The sequence below is a fragment of the Mus musculus genome, chromosome 6, assembly GCF_000001635.26.
Source record: "Mus musculus strain C57BL/6J chromosome 6, GRCm38.p6 C57BL/6J".
Taxonomy (NCBI): domain Eukaryota; kingdom Metazoa; phylum Chordata; class Mammalia; order Rodentia; family Muridae; genus Mus; species Mus musculus.
Window position 1 is genome coordinate 149,135,427 of NC_000072.6, and position 22,471 is coordinate 149,157,897.

General features: G+C 42.3%; 2 protein-coding genes across 18 annotated transcripts in view; one reads left to right on the forward strand and one right to left on the reverse strand.

Annotated features, from left to right (window-relative positions):
• The first annotated feature begins 6,049 nt into the window (after nt 1-6,049).
• Etfbkmt (electron transfer flavoprotein beta subunit lysine methyltransferase) lies at nt 6,050-15,745 on the forward strand. 7 transcript variants are annotated; one of them, NM_001252094.1, is made up of 5 exons: nt 6,087-6,278; nt 7,180-7,289; nt 8,589-9,016; nt 11,732-11,862; nt 14,916-15,745. In NM_001252094.1, exons 3-5 carry the CDS (start codon nt 8,724-8,726, stop codon nt 15,257-15,259), a joined length of 768 nt encoding a protein of 255 aa, NP_001239023.1. In that variant the 5' UTR covers nt 6,087-6,278; nt 7,180-7,289; nt 8,589-8,723; the 3' UTR covers nt 15,260-15,745. The 7 variants fall into 7 exon arrangements, with proteins under 7 accessions (XP_030111316.1, XP_017177126.1, NP_001239023.1 ...); NM_001252095.1 differs by having other exon boundaries at nt 8,608-9,016; XM_017321637.2 differs by lacking the exon at nt 7,180-7,289 and having other exon boundaries at nt 6,056-6,278; nt 8,610-9,016.
• A 6,089-nt stretch (nt 15,746-21,834) lies between these two features.
• Amn1 (antagonist of mitotic exit network 1) overlaps nt 21,835-22,471 on the reverse strand; it is a 31,452-nt gene continuing 30,815 nt past the window's right edge. For 7 of the 11 annotated variants that reach the window (NR_167761.1, NR_167760.1, NR_167759.1 and 4 more), the window contains one exon: nt 22,155-22,405. Coding sequence is in view for 4 of the 11 variants with exons in the window: in NM_001381983.1 (NP_001368912.1) it covers nt 22,332-22,405 (74 nt within the window). In the remaining 7 variants the exon portion in view is untranslated. Of the gene's footprint in view, nt 22,406-22,471 lie in introns of all 11 variants that reach the window. The other 4 variants (NR_153963.1, NM_001113424.1, NM_001356344.1 and 1 more) reach the window with 2 other exon arrangements.

Sequence of the window (22,471 nt, forward strand, 5' to 3'; positions counted from 1 at the left end):
TATGAAGATTTCTGTTCCAGTCAAGCTTCTTTAAGCAATAGTTAGGAGCTCGATAAGGTTTTTTTCTTTTATCTCTGGGGTCTTTGAGCAACTTCTTGCTGTGAAGATAAATTAATCTGCCATTTCAGGAGTGGATGATCATTAGGTTTCAGACCTGGGACAAATGGCTGAGGTGACTATTTAATATACCAAAACAGACATGTTCTAGATTTTTCCAGCATTCCTCGGCATACCTGTTACAGGGTACGGCTACCACACACTGTCCAGGGGCTGAGCTGCCCTTACCCCAGCTGCCCTTCTCTTTTTTGTCTGCTCTTTACTCTCCTGGCTTTCCCCTCTCCCTTCTCCTTACATGACCCAGCTCAGTCTGGTCATGTTCACTTTGGACACTCTGAGCTGTCTCTACGTCTGGCTATGCTCTCCCCTTTATCTACAACAAACTTCCTCCTGCACAATACCCAGGAGCAGTCACGTCCTTCCTTTTTATGCATGTATATTGTCATGGACCACCCCAGTTGGGTATGGGGGTCCCTGGGATGAGGGTCCTCGAAGGCTAGGGTAAAGCTTTGGCGATGACAAACAGACACAAACACAGAGGTAGTTTGAATCTGAGTGTATTCTGCAGCTCTCAAGCAAGGATTTTTATACATAAAAAAAACAAACAAACAAATATTACAACTCTGGAAAAAATGTATTCAGTGAATCACAAATAGAACAGGTAACATCATTATTATTTGGCACAGTAGAAATCATCCAAGTGTTACAACTCTGAAAGGATGTACTCAGTGGGGCAGTCATTCAAGGCTAGTGGCATATTTCTAAGAGCAGGTTAATAAATCTTTATGGTCAATTATTGTTAAACATCTAATGCATGATTTTTTATACATCTTTGGCGCATAAATTTAAACTATTTTAATTCTTTTTATTTAAGGCTTTCTTTACCATATACCAAAGCCCATCTCCAATGACACACGTGTAGCCATATAAAATTTTATTGTTGGGAAAGTTTTTATTTATCATAATGCTATTATGTAATTTTGTAAATGATTTATGAAGTAAAGTGTTGGTTTCCCCAGAGATAAGGTCATGTTAGTGACCCCATCTCAAGGGATAGTTTCTTATCCATTATTCTTGCTTAAGATCTTGGCCTAGGCTATTAGGAACATGTTGTAAATAAGAAAAGGAATAAAGAAAACAAAATAGATACATTGTGGTGAGAATTAGGGCTCAATATTTTGCCTGGGCAAGAGTTCCACAACCGGTTCAGGAGGCCTCCTTCTTTTGAAGTTTTCGCCTCAGTCTGTGGAACTTGTCACACAGATTCTACTGGGGTTGGTGTGGCAGTATATGTATGTATATATATACATATACATACATATACATATATATATATATGCATTTACTTAGTTATTACTTATTTCTTTATCAACCATAAATGGTGCTTGATGTGACATAAATGGGAGTGGCATAAATGAGCTCTGACTCAAGCTGCTGATCATTTGTTCCCTTCCCCCAGGCTTAAGCAGGCTAAACCCAGGTGTAGTCTTGGCCTTGCTGCACTCCTACAGGAATTTAGAAGAATAGACTACCCTCTGAGCTGGCTTTGCCACATAATCCAGCTGAAACAAAGGATGGGTTTTGTGGTTTTTCCCTTTATAAGCTGGAGCTGCAGAGTTAAACTTTGAGCCTTGATCAGAACCTTGTCTTGGCTTCATCCTTCTCTCCCACCCTGTCCTTTTCATTTCCAGCCCCCCACCCTACCCCCTTTCAGGTAAACCCAGTTTTGCTGGACAGCTACAATCTTTCCATTTTATTTTTCTTTTTTTCATTCAGTAACCACTGACCTGCCTGAAAGAAGATATTCTAGAGAGACAGTGTGTCTCTCAATCATCACACTACTGAAACAATAGACCCAAAAGACATGGGAATTTCTAAGCATTCTAATGCTGGGAGAAGGGAAGTTCCCAGCCAGAGAGATAATCTATCCCCCTGAAAAGAGATTTCACACAGTTCTAAGAACTCACCAGAGCACTTTACAGGATGGTACTCAAACCCAGATAATGATGTACATAATGCTGATCCTCTAAACTTTGGTCTTATTTCAGGACTCTCGGGGAGGGGGTCAGGGTTTGCTAGATCTCTTTGTATTTCTTCTTAATATAGCCACACTGCTTTCTACCTTCTCTGCTTTATACTTTTAATTTGCCTTTTTAAATTGACTTATTGAGGATGGGTACCTGGACCTGACTTGGAGAACAAGATGTGACTCCACATGCCCCCAAGTTAGATACCAATAGGAGGCATAGTTTGGTAGAGAAATAATTGAATCAGGGGACAAGAGGCATGCACAATTAAGCATTCATGATGAAGGTGTGTTCTAGCTGATCACTGTCTCAGTCAACTCTTGAGGGAACAAGCTGGTTCTCCTGAGATGATTAATTCTGCTGTAGGGTAATGCCTCACAATCATGGATAATTGTCCCCACATGGATATAGCAGGCTCCCGAAGGCTCATGTTGCTTGGGGATAGTTTGAATCTCAGCTTATAAAGATGTTTATCAATCAGTCCTGCTGTTCATGGGGTCTAGATGACTCCAGACAAAGGGCAAAGGAAGCAACCAGAACCAGAAGGACAAGATTGAGTTATTTAGTCAGTGACCTTTGGCCTAGTGACTCACTCTGCCTGCTCTTATGGTGGGTTATTATGATTGGCCAGCAAAGCAGCAGTACCTTTTGAACTTATGGGTCGGCTAGTAATGCCACAGCTATTAATGTCACAGCTATTAACATCACGGGTAATTGTAGTGACAATGTCAGGACAGTTTGTGGTTTTTCTCAGAATTCAGTGTGGGGCAGGGTAAGGGAATTTTTCTGGGAACTGCTGTTGGGAGCTATTAAGACAACACAATTGTCCTGATCTCTGAATTGGGCCTCTCCTCCCAAGAAGAAAAGGGGGTCAAAAGCGGGCCACCTACGCACCGCTCCGAGAACAACCACAGATTGTTCCAGCCCTAAGTCAGTGCTGGATGTCCTGACCTCAAGATGTACCCTGATACTGCCAAAAGAAAAATTTCTGCTGCCCCATCCCTCCTGCTGAGGTACATTTCCGCTGCCCCATTTCTCCTGCTGAGAAGTACTTCCCTGTTACTCAGAATGTTTCCCTGTCGTTCTCTACACAAGGTTCTCATCTCTCTCTACCCCCCAATTTGGTTCTTAGGAGAAGGTCCCCTCAAGACCCTAGAATAACTGGACCTGCTGGACGGGTCAAACTGCTAATCTTGTTTTGGCAGCTGCAGGCTTAGTCTGGTCTTTTTGACAAAAAGATAGACTGAAAGCTACTCATTATGAACCAGTCAGCAGCTGGACTACGCTCCTCCATAGTCTTCCCTTTGGGCCAGACTGAGGGCTATATGATCTCCCCCACAACAACTTGTGTAATTGTAAGTGGCTTTTGTGTGCTTGTGTAACTTTTTTTCTTCTTATGTAATCGTCATCTCCGGGGCTTATTAACTGTCTGCTAATGTAGGCCTAGTCCTGGAAGCTTCTAGCCTCTCTGTACAATCTTATCTAGGCCTAGAATGTTTTCAGCCTCTGTCTTAAGGTTTCCATGGCTATAAAGAGACACCATGACCAAGGTAACTCTTATAAGGGACACCATTTAACCGGGGCTGGCTTACAGTTTAGTCATGGCAAGAAGCATGACAACAGGCAGGCAGTCATGGTGCTGGAGGAGGAACTGAGAGTTCTGACTAAAAGTTTGATAACCAGCAGAGAACTGTTTTTCAGGCAGCTAGAAGGAGAGTCTCAAAGCCCAGCCCCACAGTGACATACTTCCTTCAACAAGGTCACACCTCCTAATAGTGCCACTTCCTGAGCCAAGCATAGTCAAACCAACACAATCTCTGATACTTGCTGCTGAGTTTTCATCGCAGGAAGACGTTCCACCTTGCTGGCAGGATCAAAATTGAGTTTCTGTTTCCAGGCCCCAGGTCCCAACTCCTGTCCTTATTCAGATGTTTCATGTTTGTCTGTTAACCAGTAAAGAATGTTAAGAAGGGAAGATGCTGCTATCCTGTTATCTAAACTGAGGCACACAAGTCATAAGTGTGCTGCCTGTCTTGACTTAATTGACTACATGCTGCTTGCCCACTTCTTTATTCCTCTGTCACCCTAAATTTCAGGTCAGAGTCCAGGAGGTGACCTGGCTGCAAAGGCTGACTCAATGACCCTGAAATCAGGTGACCTGGATAAGGCCTAGTCATCAGTGTTAACCTCCTCATTTAATCCCTTGTGTCAAAATATGATTGGTCAATGCAACAGTCCTCCCATTATCAGAAAGGAGCATACCATTCATTCGAGGCAAAGGATAATACATTTGGGGCTGTTACTTGGTATAATGGTGGTGTTCTCCTTACAGGCTCTTAGAGATTTTAGTTATGAACAGCTGGGAAATCATTAAAAGGAAAGCACAGGGCCCTGGACTAAAGGTTTAGCTCTGGTAGAACTATATATCTATCATGAAAGGACAGGATGAGAGGGTAAGTTATAAGTACAGATCTATCTATCATCTATCTATCTATCTATCTGTCTGTCTGTCTGTCTGTCTGTCTAAGGCAAGGTTTCTTGGTCTAGCCTTGACTGTTCTGGAACTGGCACTATAGACCAGGCTGACTTTGAACTCACAGAGATCTACCTGCCTCTGCCTCCTGAGGGGTTAAAGGCATATGCCACCACTGCCAGTCTCCGATTTTTAAAAATTCCTCCAACCCTCCCAACCCCCCATTTTTGAGATAGGATCTCACTAGGTCTGGGACTTGCTATGTAGATCAGGTTGGCCCTTATCTTACAGAGCTTCACCTACCTATACTGGCTAAATTCTGGGATTTGAAGCACATGTCACTACATCTGGAACTTTAAATTTTTCATTTTTAATTATGTGTGTCTGGGTATGTCTTCGTACATGAGTACGAAGTACCCAAGTAGGCCAGAGATATCAGATCTCCTGGAGCTGGGATCACAGGAATTGTGAACCACCCTATATGGGTCTGAGAAGAGAACTCAGATCCTAGGCAAGCACTATACATGTTCAACCACTGAGCATTTCTCTGGCCGCTAAATACAGATTTCTAAAGTTTGTATTACATGTATGTATTCTGGTGTGTGTGTGTGTGTGTGTTGGGGGTGATAGTCAGAGGACAGTTCTTCTTTCCTTCTACCATGTAGGTCCTGAGAAACTCAGGTTGTTAGGCTTGGCAGTGGGCCTCTACTCATTGAGCCACCTAGATAGAGTCCAGGTTTTGTTTCCCTTCCCTTCCCTCCCCTCCCTTCTCCTCTCCTTCCCTCCCTTTTCCCTTTCCCTTTCCCTTTTTCCCTTTCCCTTTCCTTTTGAGACCGTGTCTCATCTATCCCAGGCTAACTTCTAACTTGCTGAGTATGACCTTGAACCATCCTCTCCTAAGTGCTAGAATTAGAGATGGATCCCAGGGTCTCATGCTATATAAACATTCATAATAACTGAGTTACATCCCCAAGCCCCAAATCAGATTTTGACCAGGCATCTGAAGAACATTTTTCAATTTGTAAATTTAGATACAGCAACATGGTTTGCCATTTTCTTAGTTTGGGATGTTTTTCTTTCTTGTACATCATAGCAGATTTTCGGTAATGAAGGTGAAATGGGTTAATTTTGAAGTCTTGAGTTGAGGGGCCAGTGGAAAATTTAGTCATTAGAAAGTTGGATATAATAGATCCTGAACCTACAGGCTGAAAACAGTCTTACGTGTGACTTTATAATTATGACACACCGCAACTGAATGTCATAAAACTTTACTTGCCACTCCAGGTTCATACTCTTAACAGTATGCTTGGCATACAGTGCTAGCAGCATAAGTCCAGCAAGAGGTTTTAGAAATCAGAATTCGCAGACATGGCTCACACGAGTTGTGCAATTGCGCTTCATTCAGGTCTATAGGGTCTGACCTGAGGAGTCGCCAGGTTAGGGCTTCGGCGTTCCCAGTTGCCTTGGGAACCGAGGGACATCCAAAACAAAACACAGTTCGAAAGAGGGCGGAGCCGGTGCGTAAGCCCTTCGGTCCGGGCGGCCCCGCGTTCCGCGTCTCATTGGTTCCAAATTTCGCCGCCTTCACGTACCCACTACGCTGTGTAGTTAGAGCCACGGGCTCAGTCTTCCTCTCCCGAAAAAGGAGACCTACCGTACTTGTTTTTTTTTTTCTCCTGCACGTGAAGGGCGAGTTCCACTTGCTGATCGAATAAAGTCAGGTAAGGCCACAAGGACTGCACTACCCTTTAAAGTAGACTCCTGTCCTTTGTTTTGGAGGAAAGTAACGTGGTCACAACATTGTTTGGAGTTTAACCTTTTTGTTTGCTTGGCACAGAGTCTCAGGTTGTAGTCTCTGGGCTGCAATGTAGCCTAGACTGTTTCGAGTTAGAGGCAGCCCTGCCTTACTTAGCTTCCCAAGTAATGAAATTAGAGAAATGCCCTGCACTGTTTGCTTGTTTACGTACTTTATCTGTGTGTGCACGTGCGCCTGTGGAGGCCAGAATGTGTCTCCAGAAGCTAAGACATTGGAATCTGTGGACCTGTAGAAGAAAAGCAGCTCTCTTAATACCCGAGCCTTCTTTCTAGGCGGTTGGTTAGTTGGTTGGTTCGGTTCGTTTATTCGTTCATCCATCCATCCGGTCTGTCTGTCTGTCTTTTTGTAAAGTAGTAGTACAGGGAGGCAGTCCTACAGTGGGCAGATAGGAAGAGGGGCCATGGATGGGTAATAAAGGTGGAAAACTTTAAAGATGGTTGGCTTTTCCTCACCCACCTGACCCAAGACCAAAAAAAAAAAAGCCTGGCAATTTAAAAAGCCTTGTAGCTTTTTCTCCTTCCCATGCTGATGGCCTGGTTCAAAAAGTTCAAAGCCAGATCAGGGCAGTTTTTCAACCATTTTCTCATTCTTCAAAGTGACTCACACTAAATTAGGGGAGGAAACCTCTTCAGAGACTTCAAAATCAAAAACAACCCGTCCCCCCAATTCTCAAGAAGGGACTATTTTCAGCTACCCTCTGCTTTGCCGAGGAGGGGCTTTTTCTCTGCGTTTGCTGCATGTGTGTGTTTCTTTACCCCAATAAAAGCATTTCTTCAACATCTGATTCTGTCTGCTTCTGTCTTCAGGTTTTGATATTTCTCCACTGCTACCTGTTGAGCTCAGAAGTTTTTAAACTCTTGGCAGAGAAAACTGAATCCAATCAAGAACCTTTAGACAGTAATGCCAGTTCAATCAGGTATTACCGAGTACACAGACAGGGCTGACTTGAATTCTTATCATTGTTTCCTTTTTCCATGGAGATCTGCCTGCCTCTGCCTCCCAAGTGCTCAGATTAAAGGCCAGGAGTTTACTATTGTGCCCAGCCTGATGTCATTCCAGTAACATAATTTGAGTACCTACCTAGATTGGCTTTATAACTTCATAACCAAACTGCCAGTGCTGGGAAGACATGGTATCCTAATACACAGTAATTCCCATATTACTCTGCTGTAAACCTTAAAGCTCATATGGTAGAGTGCTTGCCTTGAATGCATGAAGCCCTGGATCTGACCCAAGCAACAATAAACCTTGGAGGGAGGAGGAACACTACAAATTTGATGTCTGTTTGGTCTACATAGTGAATTCCATTGCAGCCTGGGCTATGGTATAAGTCTATATTTTATTTGATGGATATGCTTTGCCTGCATGTGTATAAACACACTGTGTGTGGTGTGTGTGTGTGTCTGCTGCCTGAAAAAAGCCAGAGGAGGGCACCAGATCCCCTGGAACTGAAGTTATGATTGTGAGCTGCGTGTGGATGCTAGGAACCGAACCTGGGTCCACTGCAAGAGCATCAGGTGCTCTTTAACTGCTGAGCCATTTCTTTACATGCAAGGCTATCCTAAGACCAAAACAAACAAAAAGATATACCTTATTTCATTTCATGAACATTGTTATAAAAATAGTATGCCTGTATATTTGTGATTATGAATTACTGAAAGGATTTCACAGGAAAAAAAAAAGTGGGCCTGGAGAGATGGCTCAGCGGTTAGGAGCACTCACTGCTCTTCCAGAGGTCCTGAGTTCAATTCCCAGCAACCACATGGTGACTCACAACCATCTGTAATAGGATCTGATACCCTCTAATGGTATATCTGAAGACAGTAACAGTACTCACATACATAAAATAAATACATCTTAAAAAAAAAAAAAAGCCAGGCAGTGGTGGTGCCTGCCTTTAATCCCAGCACTTGGGAGGCAGAGGCAGGTGGATTTCTGAGTTTGAGGCCAGCCTGGTCTCCAGAGTGAGTTCCAGGACAGCCAGGGCTATACAGAGAAACCCTGTCTCAAAAAAAAAAAAAAAAAAAGAAAAAGAAAAAAAAAAAAAAAAAAAAGAGCAATTAGATTTCTTTGCCCAAACTGGAAAGCCAAAGCTGTCCTCTGACATGAATTTGCACTTACTTCTGAGTTGTTAGTGCATATTATTATGTGGCTAGCTTATTTTTCTTGTTATGTGGAAGGATATGGACATGTTGGCTAGACTAAGAAATTTCAGTATTGTTTCTTTGTTGTAGAGATCCAGAAATTCCAGTGTCAATTAAGTGGAAAGATGGACCCTCATTCTATCTGCTTGGGAAACAGTCCTTATTAATAGCAACACTGACAGAACCTGAGGTTTGGAGATGTACTAATGGCTTTCAGCCTGTGTTGGAAAGCTCCCAGGAGCCCATGGAGTTTCCTGCAGGCTGTGAACAATGGGTCTCCCCTGTTTCTCTGGAGGACAGTGGGGAGCTGTTTGGATCCTAAGATGAAAGCCTACCTGGAAGAGAACACTGAAGTCACCAGCAGTGGTAGCCTTACCCCGGAAATCCAGTTACGGCTTTTAACCCCCAGGTGCAAGTTTTGGTGGGAAAGGGCTGACCTGTGGCCCTACAGTGATCCCTACTGGGCTATTTACTGGCCAGGAGGCCAGGCTCTGTCTAGGTATGTTTCATTGAAATATCGAAAATCCTTCCTTTATGCACCCATCCCCACCTCCATTTCATTCTCTCTGGCCCCATATCATAGCAGCAGAACCAGAAAGCCGCTGAGGCCCATGCAAGTCCCAACTTTTATATGGTTTGGATTGCCATCCTTCTGGTGAAGTAGAAGAGGATTTGTCTTGTGGGACAACAAAGTCATCTCCAAAAAGATGGCATATAGTTACCCATGATAGCAGGACCCTGTAATCCTGTCACTTAGAGGCTGAGGCATGAGCCTAGGAGTTCGAAGCTATCCTGAGATACGGAACAATGCTTTCTTAAAACATTTAAATAGTCTCTTGTGCTCACATACTTGACTTTGGCACTGCCACAGAGAGGAAGACAGATGTCGAGGCCTCTTGAGTCTGGGTTTTTAGCTGAGACTAAGTGAGAAGACAGGGATTGTCAACAAAACAGAGAGGGCTGCACTACATCCAGAACTGGTCACTGTTAATTTAGCTTGGCTTCATGACAATCATAGATGTGGATATCTTCGTAACAAAATAGTTCTCTTCACACCTGCCCTGGGCAACCTTTGCTGTCAACTCCAATGAATCTGGAGTTACCCTCAAGACACACCTCTTGGCATCTCTATGAGATAGAGTGCTTTTCTTATGTTTTCTATTGCTGTAATAAAAACATAACCAAAAGCAACTTGGGAAAGAAAATGTTTATTTCATTTTACACTTCTAGGTCAAAGGAATCTATCATCAGGAAAGTCAGGGCAGGAACTCTAGGCAGGAACCTAGAGGCAGGAAATAAAGCATAGTCCATGGAGGAGCCCTGCTTACTGGCTTACTTCTTGAAGCTTGCTCAGTCTGCTTTCTTAACACCATACAAGATTACCTGTCTGGCACATTGCCCCCAATAGGCTGGGCCCTCACAAATCAATCATTAAACAACAAAAAGAGTCTCTTAGGCTTGCTCATAGGCCACTCTGGTAGAGTCATTTTCTCAACTGAGTGTCCTCTTTCGCACTTGCCTTTAGCTAGTGTCAAGTTGACAAACTAGCCAGGAAAGGATATTTTCAAAGATCTTTAACTGAGGAGGGAAAGCCCACCTTGAAGTGGGTGACACTTCTAATTGGATTGCACTCTGAATACAAGAAGGAGAAAGCTAGCTGAATCGTAGAATCCCTTTTCTTCATAGTTTGTCCCGAGAGCATCTTTTTTTTTTTTTTTTAAGACTTATTTATTTTTATTTATATGAGTACACTTAGCTGTCTTCAGACACATACCAGAAGAGGGCATCAGATCCCCTTACAGATGGTTGTGAGCCACCATGTGGTTGCTGGGAATTGAATTCAGGACCTCTGGAAAAGTAGTCAGTGCTCTTAACCGCTGAGCCATCTCTCCAGCCCGAGCATCAGTCTTATACTCTTGCTGCCACAGGTCCCTACTGCCATCCACAATGATAGATTGCATCTTCAAACTGTGATCCCTCAAAATAAACTCTACTTCCCTTAAAAGTTTCTTGTCAAGTATTTGTTTACAGCAATGAGTCATATTCCCCCCACCCTCAGGGTCTTACTATATAGCCCTGGCTGTCCTAGAACTCACAGAGATCCACCTGCCTCTGCTTCCTGTATGCCACTATTGCCCAGCTTCCAACCTTTTTTTTTTTTTTTTTTTGACTTACCTATTTTGTGTCTGAGTGTTTTGCCTGAATGTTATATCTGCACTTCATGTGTGTGCCTGGTGCCCATGAAAGTCAGATAAAGGCATCTGATCCTCTGGAACTTGAACTTGAATCTTCTGCAAGAGTACCAAGTGCTCTTAACCACTGAGCCAATTCTCCATCACTGAGCTAACTCTCCAGCCTTCCTACTAACTTTTGTAACACATACCTTGACCCAAACTCTTGTTTTTATAGCAGTTTGGTCATTGCTTTGTTGCATAGTTTTATTGCCATACACGAACTTAAGGCATAACCACAGATTAAGATTCCACCCCTCAAGAAACTCTAGTATGAGCTATTAAAGAACCTACATGGTCATAAAAGATCCATGTCTTACTTTGTGCTCAGATTCATGTGCATATCAACAATTAGTACAGAGTTCCTTGATGGATCCTAAAGACCCAGCCCTTCAAAGACCCTGCTTTATTACTATAAATGCTGCCTGCTTGTAGCATTGGCTCTTCAGCACACAGAAGCTGATCACTTGGGATTTTCTCTTTGGCGGCTCATTTTAGGTGGGTCCTGCATTTGATTCAATTTAGCATCATCCATCTTGTTTTTTCATATAGTTGCAACTATACTTTTTGTTAGGAAACAGTAGCAGAAACAAAGGCAAACACTTTTAGTATGTCCATCTCTTTGCTTTAGCGTTTATCTTGATTTCATCTGATTGTCTTAAGGATGTAGAGCTGTCAGACAAAAGGTCTTCTATTTTCCAGGAATAGTATTGTTACTGCTACAGGCCAGGTAGGTTCTCTACCATCAGAAAAAGGTTATATTTAGTTGCTTTGTGTGTGGAAGTACAGGTATACTGTGGTGTGCATGTGAAGGTCGAGAGGACAACTTGCATGAATTGTTTTTTTTTCTACACTATGTTGAACTCAGTTCACCAGACTTCCAAGCAAGCACATTTATCTACTAAACCATCTTGCCTGTTTTTGTTTTAATGCTTCTTACTCTCATTTTCCATACCTCAGCTGTTTCCTCCTTCCTAATTTAGGTATCTTTTGGATAACCCTGCTGTTGTTAGAGGAAAGTCTGTCTTAGATCTTGGGAGTGGATGTGGAGCTACAGCCATTGCTGCCAAGATGAGTGGAGCATCAAAGATCTTGGCCAACGACATAGACCCCAGTAAGGACTGCATATTTTAAAACATTTAAAGCTCATCCTCTTACACCCGTACCTCCCTTTTCATCATGATAGTTTATTGCCTTGTTTTGTATTCTGATACTGTGAGGTATATTCAGTGGGGCTCATTTCCCCAAGAGGATTTGATTTGTTTGCCAGACATTCCACAGGGATACGCAGGGACACACATGTTAGCTCAGGGTTGAGAATGCCCTGAAATATGTAAGTAATGTTTATTTGACACAAAATGCAAGTAAAGATAGGCTCGTGTCTTTAATAGATATTTTTATAGCATTAAAACCAATCTGTGTTGGGTGTGGCAGCCTATACCTTAAATTCCAGCACTCAGGAGGTAGATGCAGTTCCAGGCTAGCTAGGGCTACAAAATGAGACCCTGTTTCTTTCTTTCTTCTTCTTCTTCTTCTTCTTCTTCTTCTTCTTCTTCTTCTTCTTCTTCTTCTTCTTATTATTATTATTATTATTATTATTATTTTTTTTTTTTTTTTTTTGGTTTTTCGAGACAGGGTTTCTCTGTATAGCCCTGGCTGACCTCAAACTCAGAAATTCGTCTGCCTCTGCCTCCCAAGTGCTGGGATTAAAGACATGCGCCACCACGCCCAGCTGAGACCCTGTTTCAAACAAACAAACCAAGAAACAAACCAAACAAAAAACCAAGAAAGAAAAAGGCCCAAGTTGTGATAGTTAAACTTTTATTTCATATGATTTTTTTTCTGAACCTACCTTCATTTAGAATAGAGCTCTTCAGGGGTCTTTAAGAGGTTTCAGATATAACTTAACCAAGCCCAACATTTGTTTTTCTGTACATAAACATACGAAAAAATAACCCACCACTGCTCTTCTGTATTTAATATATAGCGTTTTAAAAACATTCCTTTATTGGCTATAGCCCACATGAGAAAGTGATAGACCACCATGAATATAAAACCAAATAAGAGCTCTTTATTTAAGCTAGAGAACTGAGAGCAGGCTCTTGTCACAACCCTAACCCTGATTTATACAAACAAGACCACAATTAAATCACATGCCGCAAGTTAGGAGAGTTTTTACTTTTTTTTTTTTTAAGATTTATTTATTTATTATATGTAAGTACACTGTAGTTGTCTTCAGACACACCAGAAGAGGGCATCAGATCTCATCACGGATGTTGTGAGCCACCATGTGGTTGCTGGGATTTGAACTCAGGACCTTTGGAAGAGCAGTCAGTTCTCTTACCCACTGAGCCATCTCTCCAGCCAGAGTTTTTACTTTTAACAAGGGATCATTTCCCAACAAGGAAGGAGGAATGTTGGGAGTGACCTTGCTCGAACCTTAACTGCTTTAACGCCTTGTCAGCCACAAGCGCTTACTGGTACAAAGTCCTGGCCTCTGTGGGAAAGTACTAGCCTAGTTGAGAACAAATAGCTATAGATCTTGTGGACAGGTACCTAGCAACCCATTCTGTTCTGTTCTTCCTGCTGAACTTTTTACCCAGCCAATATCCTGGTCTTGAGAACAGGTGTGGTTCCCAGAGATAAAGCGATCCTGCTCTACCCCCAACCCCCAGCACCCCATATCCTGCTTCTATGAGTATATAACCTGTATGGGAATAATAAAAATTTGTCAGCTTGATCAGATCTCCTGACTCGATGTCCTTTCTTCTAGTCTCTTGCCCCACCCCATTCTCTTCCAAGTGCCCCCCAAGTCCCTGTCAACTGTCCCGAGGGTCAGGACAGAGGAACACTGATCTGTTAAACATTTTACAAGCATCATCTCTGAGGAGAAACTGTTTTGTCAAGCAGGATATAATTCTGGGTGTGAGGGTGGGTATGGGGTCAGGATAACCTGATCTCTACTAGACCATTTCCCTTTTCTTTCCTTTTTCCTTTTTTCTCTCCCTTTCTCTTTCCCTCCCTTTCTTTCTTTCTTTTTTTTTTTTCTTTTTGTTTTTTCGAGACAGGGTTTCTCTGTGTAGCCCCCGCTGTCCTGGAACTCACTCTGTAGACCAGGCTGGCCTCTGCCTCCCAAGTGCTGGATTAAAGGCATGAGCCACCACTGCCCAGCTCTTGGTTTTTTTTTTTTTTTTCTTATGAGACAGTTTCATATAGCCCATGATGGTCTCTTAGTTCTTTAACTAAGGATAACCTTGAATTTATGATCTTCCTAATTCCACCTTTGGGGTTATAGGCATGTGCCACCATGTCCAGCCTCTTTGTTTTGTTGTTTGTTTGAGGAAGGTTTTAGGCTGAAGACACAGCTGGCTTGGTACCTCCCTTTGTATCCCAGGTTGGCTCATACTTGCAGGAATCTTCCTGCCGTATATTACCAAGCCTTGGAGTGACAGGTGTTTACCATCATGCCTAGCCAGTATGTAATTTATACTGGCATAAATTTTAAACTTCTTTGCCTAAAAAATAACAGGAGCTGGAGAGATTGCTTAGTGGTTAAGAGCACTGGCTGCTCGTCCATAGGACCCAGGTTCAGTTCTCAGGACTCACATGGCAGCTCACAATTCTCTGTAGCTACAGTTCCAGGGGATCCAATACACTCACATAGACATGAATCCAGACAAAACACATATGAAATAAAATTGAAAACAACAAAAACAAGAAAAAAAATCCGTTTTAACAAAAGGTAAGTATTAGATTATTTTTACATTTATTAGTTCATTTGTGAGTGTACACCACATGGGGAGATCAGGGTCATTGTGTGGGATTTGGTTCCTTCTTTCCACCATGTGTGTCACATATATTGAACTTTGTTTGTTGAAACAGGGTCTTTCTATGTAGTCCTGGCTGTCCTAGAACTCCCTATAAAGACCAGGCTGGCCTTAAAATCACAGAGATCTGCTTGTCTCATCTGAGACCGGGGATTTAAGTTGTGTGCCATCATTCCTGGCCTTCAGATGTTGAACTCTTTAGGTTTAGCAGCAAGCATCTTAACCTGCAGAGCCTTCTCATTGGCCCCTAATGTTAGATTTTTAAAAGTGTTTAAATAATAAGGAATTAAAACAGCCTACTGATACATGCTTACAGACCAATTCATCATGTTTTCTAAAGTTGCAGGAATGGCGATTACACTAAATTGCAAATTAAATGGACTGAATCCTTTTCCTGTTTTAACTAAAAACATTTTGAATACCCAACAAGGTAAGTTTGATCTCATTGTTCTTGGAGATATGTTTTATGATGAAGACCTTGCAGACAGTCTTCATCTGTGGCTGCAGAACTACTTTTGGACCCATGGAACCCGAGTACTGATTGGTGACCCTGGGAGGCCCCAGTTCAGTGGACATAGCATTCGGCATCAACTGTACCAACTAGTAGAATACACACTTCCAGAGCCAACTCAGCAAGAGAACAATGGACTGACCACAAGTGCTGTATGGGATTTTCATCCCTGATTTGTTAAAGTGCTTTCAAGTATGAATATAGTTCTGTTTGTGTTAAGTTCTAAAAATATCCTCTGTAGGAGGTATTCAACAGTTTAAAGAATGCAATTCAGTGGCTTGTGGTGGATTGGGCCTTGAATACTACCACTTGGGAGGCTGAAGTAGGCGCATCTCTGTGACTTTGAGGACAGCTTGGTCTATAGTGAGTTCAAGGACAGCCAGAGCTATATAGTAAGACCCTGTTCCAAAAATAGATAGATAGATAATAAAGTAAATTTCTTCATTCCTTTGCTGTGACACCTTGAATAACTGTATGGTTTATTAAAGTTAGTTATGGTTATGTTCCCATTTCACATACCAAGGTGTCAGGATTTTATAACAAAGCACTCTATCATATACAATTGCATATGTAGAAGGTATATTTATATATGTATGTATGTATGGATGTAATATATATAATTTGCTTCAGTATTAATAAAATATCTCTGGAAAGATAAATAAGGAACTCAAGTGTTATCTTTCTGATACTATATCAAAATAACTGAGGAAATCAGCTTAAAAGAGAAGTGATCTAGCTCCGTTTCAGAGGCTCCAATCCATGGTCTGCTGGTTCCATTGCTTTGTGTTGAGGTGGGGTGAGATATTAAGGCAACCACAGTATGCAGCAGAAATGGCTTCTCACATTATGGTGACCAGGAAGCAGAGAGCAAGGGACCAGGGATAAGGGTGGGTTCACTGGTCCCAAGGAACAAGACCAGGGAAGTTGCCATGGGGAAGAGAATGAGAGAAAGAGTGTACAAGCAGGGAGAGAAAATGCAGGAGAGAGGGAGGGAGAGAGAGGGAGACCAAAATATCTGGGTTATATAGGGAAGATCTTCTATGGGTGGGGAAGCCCAGCACGTCAGCTGGACAGTTCATGACAGAGGGCTGGGTATGCCAATTGTGTGCCCTGTAACAGGTGGGAGAACCTGGAGGTCAGGTTCACTTTGTTATGTAAAATATGCATTTCAGCCACTTGGTTCCAGGTCTGAATCCCAACACTTAAGATCCACTTATGAACACGAATTCACTGGGGATGGACTAGGCTTTCAACACAAATCTTGGCAGTGAGGAGGTATTACAGATTAAAGCTATAACTGGTTATGTAGAGGAATTTTAGTTCAACAATATGGCTGCTCTGGCAAGGGATCACATCCAAAGGCTTTCTAAGTTTATGTGATTCAGCTGGAATACAGGTACTCCCTAGATCACAGTAGTTGTGGTGTGGCTGGAATGCAGTCATTTCTTTAGTGCATACCTTTAGTCCCAAACAATGAAAAGTAAGGTTAGGGGCTGGCGAGATGGCTCAACTGTTCTTCCAAGGTCCTGAGTTCAAATCCCAGCAACCACACGGTGGCTCACAACCACCCGTAATGAGATCTGACACCCTCTTCTGGTGTCTGAAGACAGCTACAACGTACTTATGTATAATAATAAATAAATCTTTTTTTAAAAAAAAGAAAGAAAAGTAAGGTTAGTTTATAGATGGAATCAGTCATGTTTGAAAGTGATAGCTAGTTGAGGGGCAGAGAAAGTGACTAATCAAAGATTTGACCGAATGAGTCAGAGAGTAGGATATGCCCAACTCTCAAGACAACAGAGAGGAAGCAGTTTTATAGAGAGATGTTTTAGGAAGATAGAATAAGCCAGAGGATAAGGAGCCAGAAGATTAGAATAAAATGCTAGTTAGTTTAAGGCTAAGCAGAGCAATTCAGTGAGAAGCTGAAATAAGCCAAATTGAGTAAGAGACTGGAGAAGAGTTTGAGCCAGAACAGCTGAGTTGAACCATCCAGCTAGAGTTCAGAAAAAAGCTAGAGAGAGTATTGTGGTAAATCTCCAACTATGCCCCGGTAATGAAAATAACTCAATTTATATTGAATACATGCTGTGTGCCTAGATTGGGCAGATCTACCGCTACACTACCATCTTCCACATCTATGAGACCCCTTAGGACTTGCAGTTTCTCCAGGTCATGTGCTTCTGCTCAGTTTCTCTTCTTCCTACTCCTCTGTTCCTCTCCCTATTCCATTTTTCCTTTTTCCCTCTCCCCACCTTCCTCTCCACCTTCCCTTTTATCTGTTCAATCATCAGCTCTCCTTTATTTTATAAATTAAGGTGTGAAGTTTACAGGAAATCACCTGAGTGTTGACCCATTCCTCGTTTGCAACCACTCACATGAAAATGGATTTAACATCAAATATAATTAGGCCCAGGGCTACCTACAATAAGAGGGTGAGTTCATTCAGCAGTAAGCCTCCAAAATAATTTTTATCAGGCAAATTAAAGATACTTCTATGGGCTTAAAAAAAAATAAAAAAATAAAAAAACCAAAGTTTCTCTATTCCTTCTGAGGCAACCAAATGGTCTATTCACTGGGTTAAGAAATGGTTTTTATCTCAGGAGGCAGAGGCAGGTAGATTTCTGAGTTCAAGGCCATCCTGGTCTACAAAGTGAGTTCCAGGACAGCCAGGGCTATATAGAGAAACCCTGTCTCGAAAAAACAAACAAACAACCAACCCCCAAAAAAAGGTTCTTAATTATTTTGGAAATTTTGGATTTGTACTTACATATGTTATACTTCCTATTATCTGATTTAAAAGTTGAGCACTGCCACTTTGCATGTTATAAATACCAAATTTAGTCTTTCCAAGGTACCCTCATAGTCTTATACATTGCTTTGGAATTGTCTTGGATGCTTGAATTACATATTTTCTAACAATAAACACCAGGATACTATGATGATAAGATTAGATTTAAAAGGCAGAGAGGTAGCAAAATTAAAAACAAACAAAAAGAACTACGGTAACTATATAGGAATTTGGGGGCTAGGGATGCAGAATATTGTTTTAGAAGGTTTTTACTGTTTTGTGTCCATCTATGTGTCCGTGGCCTTGAACTCATATTCCAGCCTCTACCAAAAGTGCTGGATCCTGATTTGTGCAATACTAGGGACTGAACCCTGATCTTTGTATAAACTAGGCAAACTATCAACTGATAAAGTGCACTGGGATCTTGGAAGTTCTGTACTTGTGATTCTGGACTTTTGGAAGTCAGAGAATTTTAATTACCCAGTGAGTCGACTGCTGCTACTCAAAATTTTCATTAGTATCTACGTGGGGGGGGGGGCTTAGAAATGTAAACTTGGGAGCTGGAGAGATGGCTCAGTGGTTAAGAGCACTGACTGATCTTCCCATGTGGTGGCTCACACCATTTTTAATGGGATCTGATGCCCTCTTCTGGTGCTGTCTGAAGACAGCGTCAGTGTACATATATAAATAAAAGAAATGTAAACATGCAGCTTGGGAAGCAAGTAGGAAAATTTCAGATCCTCACTTCTCTCTCAGCTCCTCTAAAACCAATCCCCCAGCCCCATTTCCTGCTTTGCAGCAGACCACCTGCTGCGGCTTCCCATTCTCCCTGCCCCCATCTTCAATGGATCCCCTAATTTCCCTCCTGCTTCTCATTGCTTTTTCCCAGCCCCCAACTCAAGCAGGCACTCCCTGGAAACTTGCAGGCCACTTAGGTCAGGGATGCTGGTAGGATAATGGCAGAGCTCTCTAGGCTGCTCCCTCGGACACCAATCCCCTAATCTGAGACCAAACTGTGGGAAACCAGACCTTCAACAACTCCCACCCTGAAGATCCAACTGACCCTTTGATGGGAGCAGAGTCACCTCCTCCTTCTTGTCTCGACTTGGTGCCTGGGACTGTTTAGATAGAGCCAGCATTCCAAGATAAGCTGCTAGATGTTTGAAGCCTGCACTCAGCATCCTCCCCAGATGTCCGTCCCTCTCTCTGTGCTTTGATCATTCCCCCTCGGCCCCTCCCTATTTTCTCTCACTGTGTGCTTATAATCAGGCTCCTAGCCTCCATTAAACAGACCTTGACAACCCTTTGTTTGGTCTCTCTCCTCTCACCTGTTTCTTTTTCAGGCTTGGTCCCCCTCAATCCCACGAATAACTAGGTCGGGATACTAACCTTATATCCAGTTTGGTAACAGACCACTTGCAGCAGCCCCACCTCCTTCTCCAGTGGGTCACACAAATCTCCTCCAAACTCCATTCACTGCTTTATTCCAGCCCCAACATCAATGGGCACTCCCTGCGAATAGCCCAGGCCTTGGTTTTGGACCCCTGGACAAGAAACTGAGCTGCATATTTTACATATCGAAGCAGATCTGACTTCCAGGTTTTCCCAGCATTCCTCAGTCCCTACCTGACATACCCTGCCTCCAACCTTGAATTTTCCAGACCAGGGGCTGGGCTGCCCTTCCCCCAGAGGCCTTTCCCTATATAATCCAGACATTCCATCTCTCCTCTTCTCTCTGCAAGTGCCTGTAACCCCTTTCTCTCTTCCTTACTTATCCCCCTCCCCCATTTTTCCATGGTGACTTCCCTGGCCTTGGGGCCAGTGAACTCCCCCACCTGAGAGCAGCTTTCCAATAGAGGTACCTAAATCTAATCTGGCCTAAATTGGCTCATATCACCGATGGTGTTGAAATAACCTATCAGATGGTGCTGAAACCTGAGAATAGAAAGCTTCCCCCAAAAGTAAGGGTCTAAGAAATGAAGGTCTAGGGGTGAAGGGGTCTATTCATTCCATTTTGTCTACAGTCAGAAACTCGGCCATAAGCCACCTGCTCCAGTAGCAGACCCCAAAGTCCAAGGAACAAGACAATAAAATCTCCCACCCAAGGAATGGCCTGAAGATAGCCACATGAATGGGAGATATCTGGTCTCAAGATAAGCCATCTGTGCTTGGCAGCCGATCCTGTGGTTAATCATTCTTGAAGCAAAAATGCAGTCCTGGCACTCTCCAATGAGGTTTTAGATTACCTAACTCTAACAATATAATAATGAAATATTTACCTATATTAAGTCTAAGTCACTTTGCTTCTATAGCTGACCTGCCTAACTTGCTCCAGAAGCTGCAGTCTCAGGCTTTAGCACCTCATAGTAAAGCAGGGGGTATTAAGCAGCCTTTGATCTATCTCTGCAGGAACTGCTTGGCTCTCCTCACAGCCTGCCTAGTTGAAGTCACAAGAAGGGTGGAGGAAGGAGCACAATTAGGAATGAACTTGGTGGTGTTTACTCCACAATGTGAAATCAATGGAACTTCAGTAAACAATCTCTGTAATGGTGTCACTGTGAAGCTTTGGCTGGCCAAGATTATGCTATGTAGATCAGGCTGTTCTCAAACTCAGAGATCTGCCTGCCTCTGTATCCTGAGTGCTGGAATTAAAGAGGTGCTACGACCACGCCCAGGTCTATAATGGTATTTCATATTTACTTTTTTTTTTTTTTTTGGTTTTTCGAGACAGGGTTTCTCTGTATAGCCCTGGCTGTCCTGGAACTCACTCTGTAGACCAGGCTGGCCTCGAACTCAGAAATCCACACTCCCGAGTGCTGGGATTAAAGGCGTGCACCACCATGCCCAGCTCATATTTAACTTTTACACACTCTGGGCCTGGAACTGCACCACCTAGCATGCATGGAACCATAGGTTCAATATTCAGTAAACACACACACAGACACACATACAGTGAGAGAGAACCTATTTTGCCAAGAAAGAAGCACATTAGCACATCTTTTGAAAGAGCAGCCATAGAACCCAATGAAACTGCCTTGGGATACAACAGCTCAGTGGTAGCATGTCTGTCTAGTATGTATGGTACCTGAGTTCAAGCCATAGAACGGAGGAGAGTAAGAACCAATGAGATGAGTGTTTTAGCGGAAGCCTCAGTGATGTTAACACATTGAATGGCTGCCTCTGTGTGTGAATCCCACCCAAGCCTTGTGCAAGCTAGGCAAGTGTTCTGTCACTGAGCCACTTGTGCAGCTGAAGGTCTCATTTTAACTGATGAATTATTACCATTTACTTAAGTGAAATAAGTATATCAGTTTCTATAAAGAGGTAACAGGCCTTATGTTCCACTTTGCTTTTGGCTGACGTTTTCTAAACACATCTTTATTTAGAATTCTACCCATATCTCCTAGAATAGCTCAAATACCTACACTAGAAATAGGAATATAAAGGTAAAATAAGTTGAAGTGGAAGTTTCTGATTTCTTTGGAAACTATGTCATGTCATATGATGTTTTGCTAAAGCAGACACATGGAAGAATGTTAAAGCAGACATGTGAAAGAATGTTTTGCTGAAGCAGACACAGATGAAAGGATGTTTTGCTGAAGCAGACATATGATGTTCAGAAAATATAAATATATCCCCATAGACAGTCGGAGGTGGCTCTGGCATTGCACCTTGCTCTGCCTAACTAGTCTTTGCTGATGAGGCTCTGGCTTTGGTTTGCCTTGCTGATTTGTGATTGGTGACTGCCCAGTGGACTGGATTGAAGCTGCTGATGCCTATTGGTGTTTTGCTAGAGGACTGGACTGTGGACAACAAGGACTGAAATAGCCGCCCCCCCAAAAGAACTATTTCTAAACAGTTTTAAAATAACCTTTCTTTTCCACTTCCTCTCATGGGTGGTGAGCTAGAAGGGACAACCCTTATTAAAATAGGTTTTGAAAAATCTAAGCCTACAATAAATCATTTGAAACTTTTTTAATTAAAGAAACAAATCCAGCCCTGTCCCTATCAAGTAGAATTTACATAATAATTACCATTAAAAAGTGGCTCAAGCCGGGCAGTGGAGGCCCATACCTTTAATCACAGCACTTGGGAAGCAGAGGCAGGCAGATTTCTGAGTTAGAGGCCAGCCTGGTCTACATTATGAGTTCTAAGACAGTCAGGGCTATACAGAGAAACCCTGTCTCGGAAAAAAAACCAAAAACAACAAAAAAACAAAACCCAGAAACCAAAAACAAACAAAAAAGAAATTAGCTCAAATAAATATGGGACAATAGAAGTGTTTAAATGTTGAGTCTTGTTAACTTTATAGCACAAATATTTACAGTAAGATTGAATAGATTCTCTGAGAGTCACAGCTTAACTAAGACAATAGTAAATTGGTGTTAAATTAAGTAATAAATAAATATTTATAGCGCAAATCCTGTGCAAGGTTTTGAGATCAGCCTCGGTAAAGATCAATAAACAGACCAAGTCACTTGCTTTAGTTTTCTTGATCCTATTAATTGCTCCAAGACTTCTTGTGAACGATCTATAAAAGAGAACAATGACACTATATTAATTTACAATAATCAAATGTATTTAATGTTTTTTCATA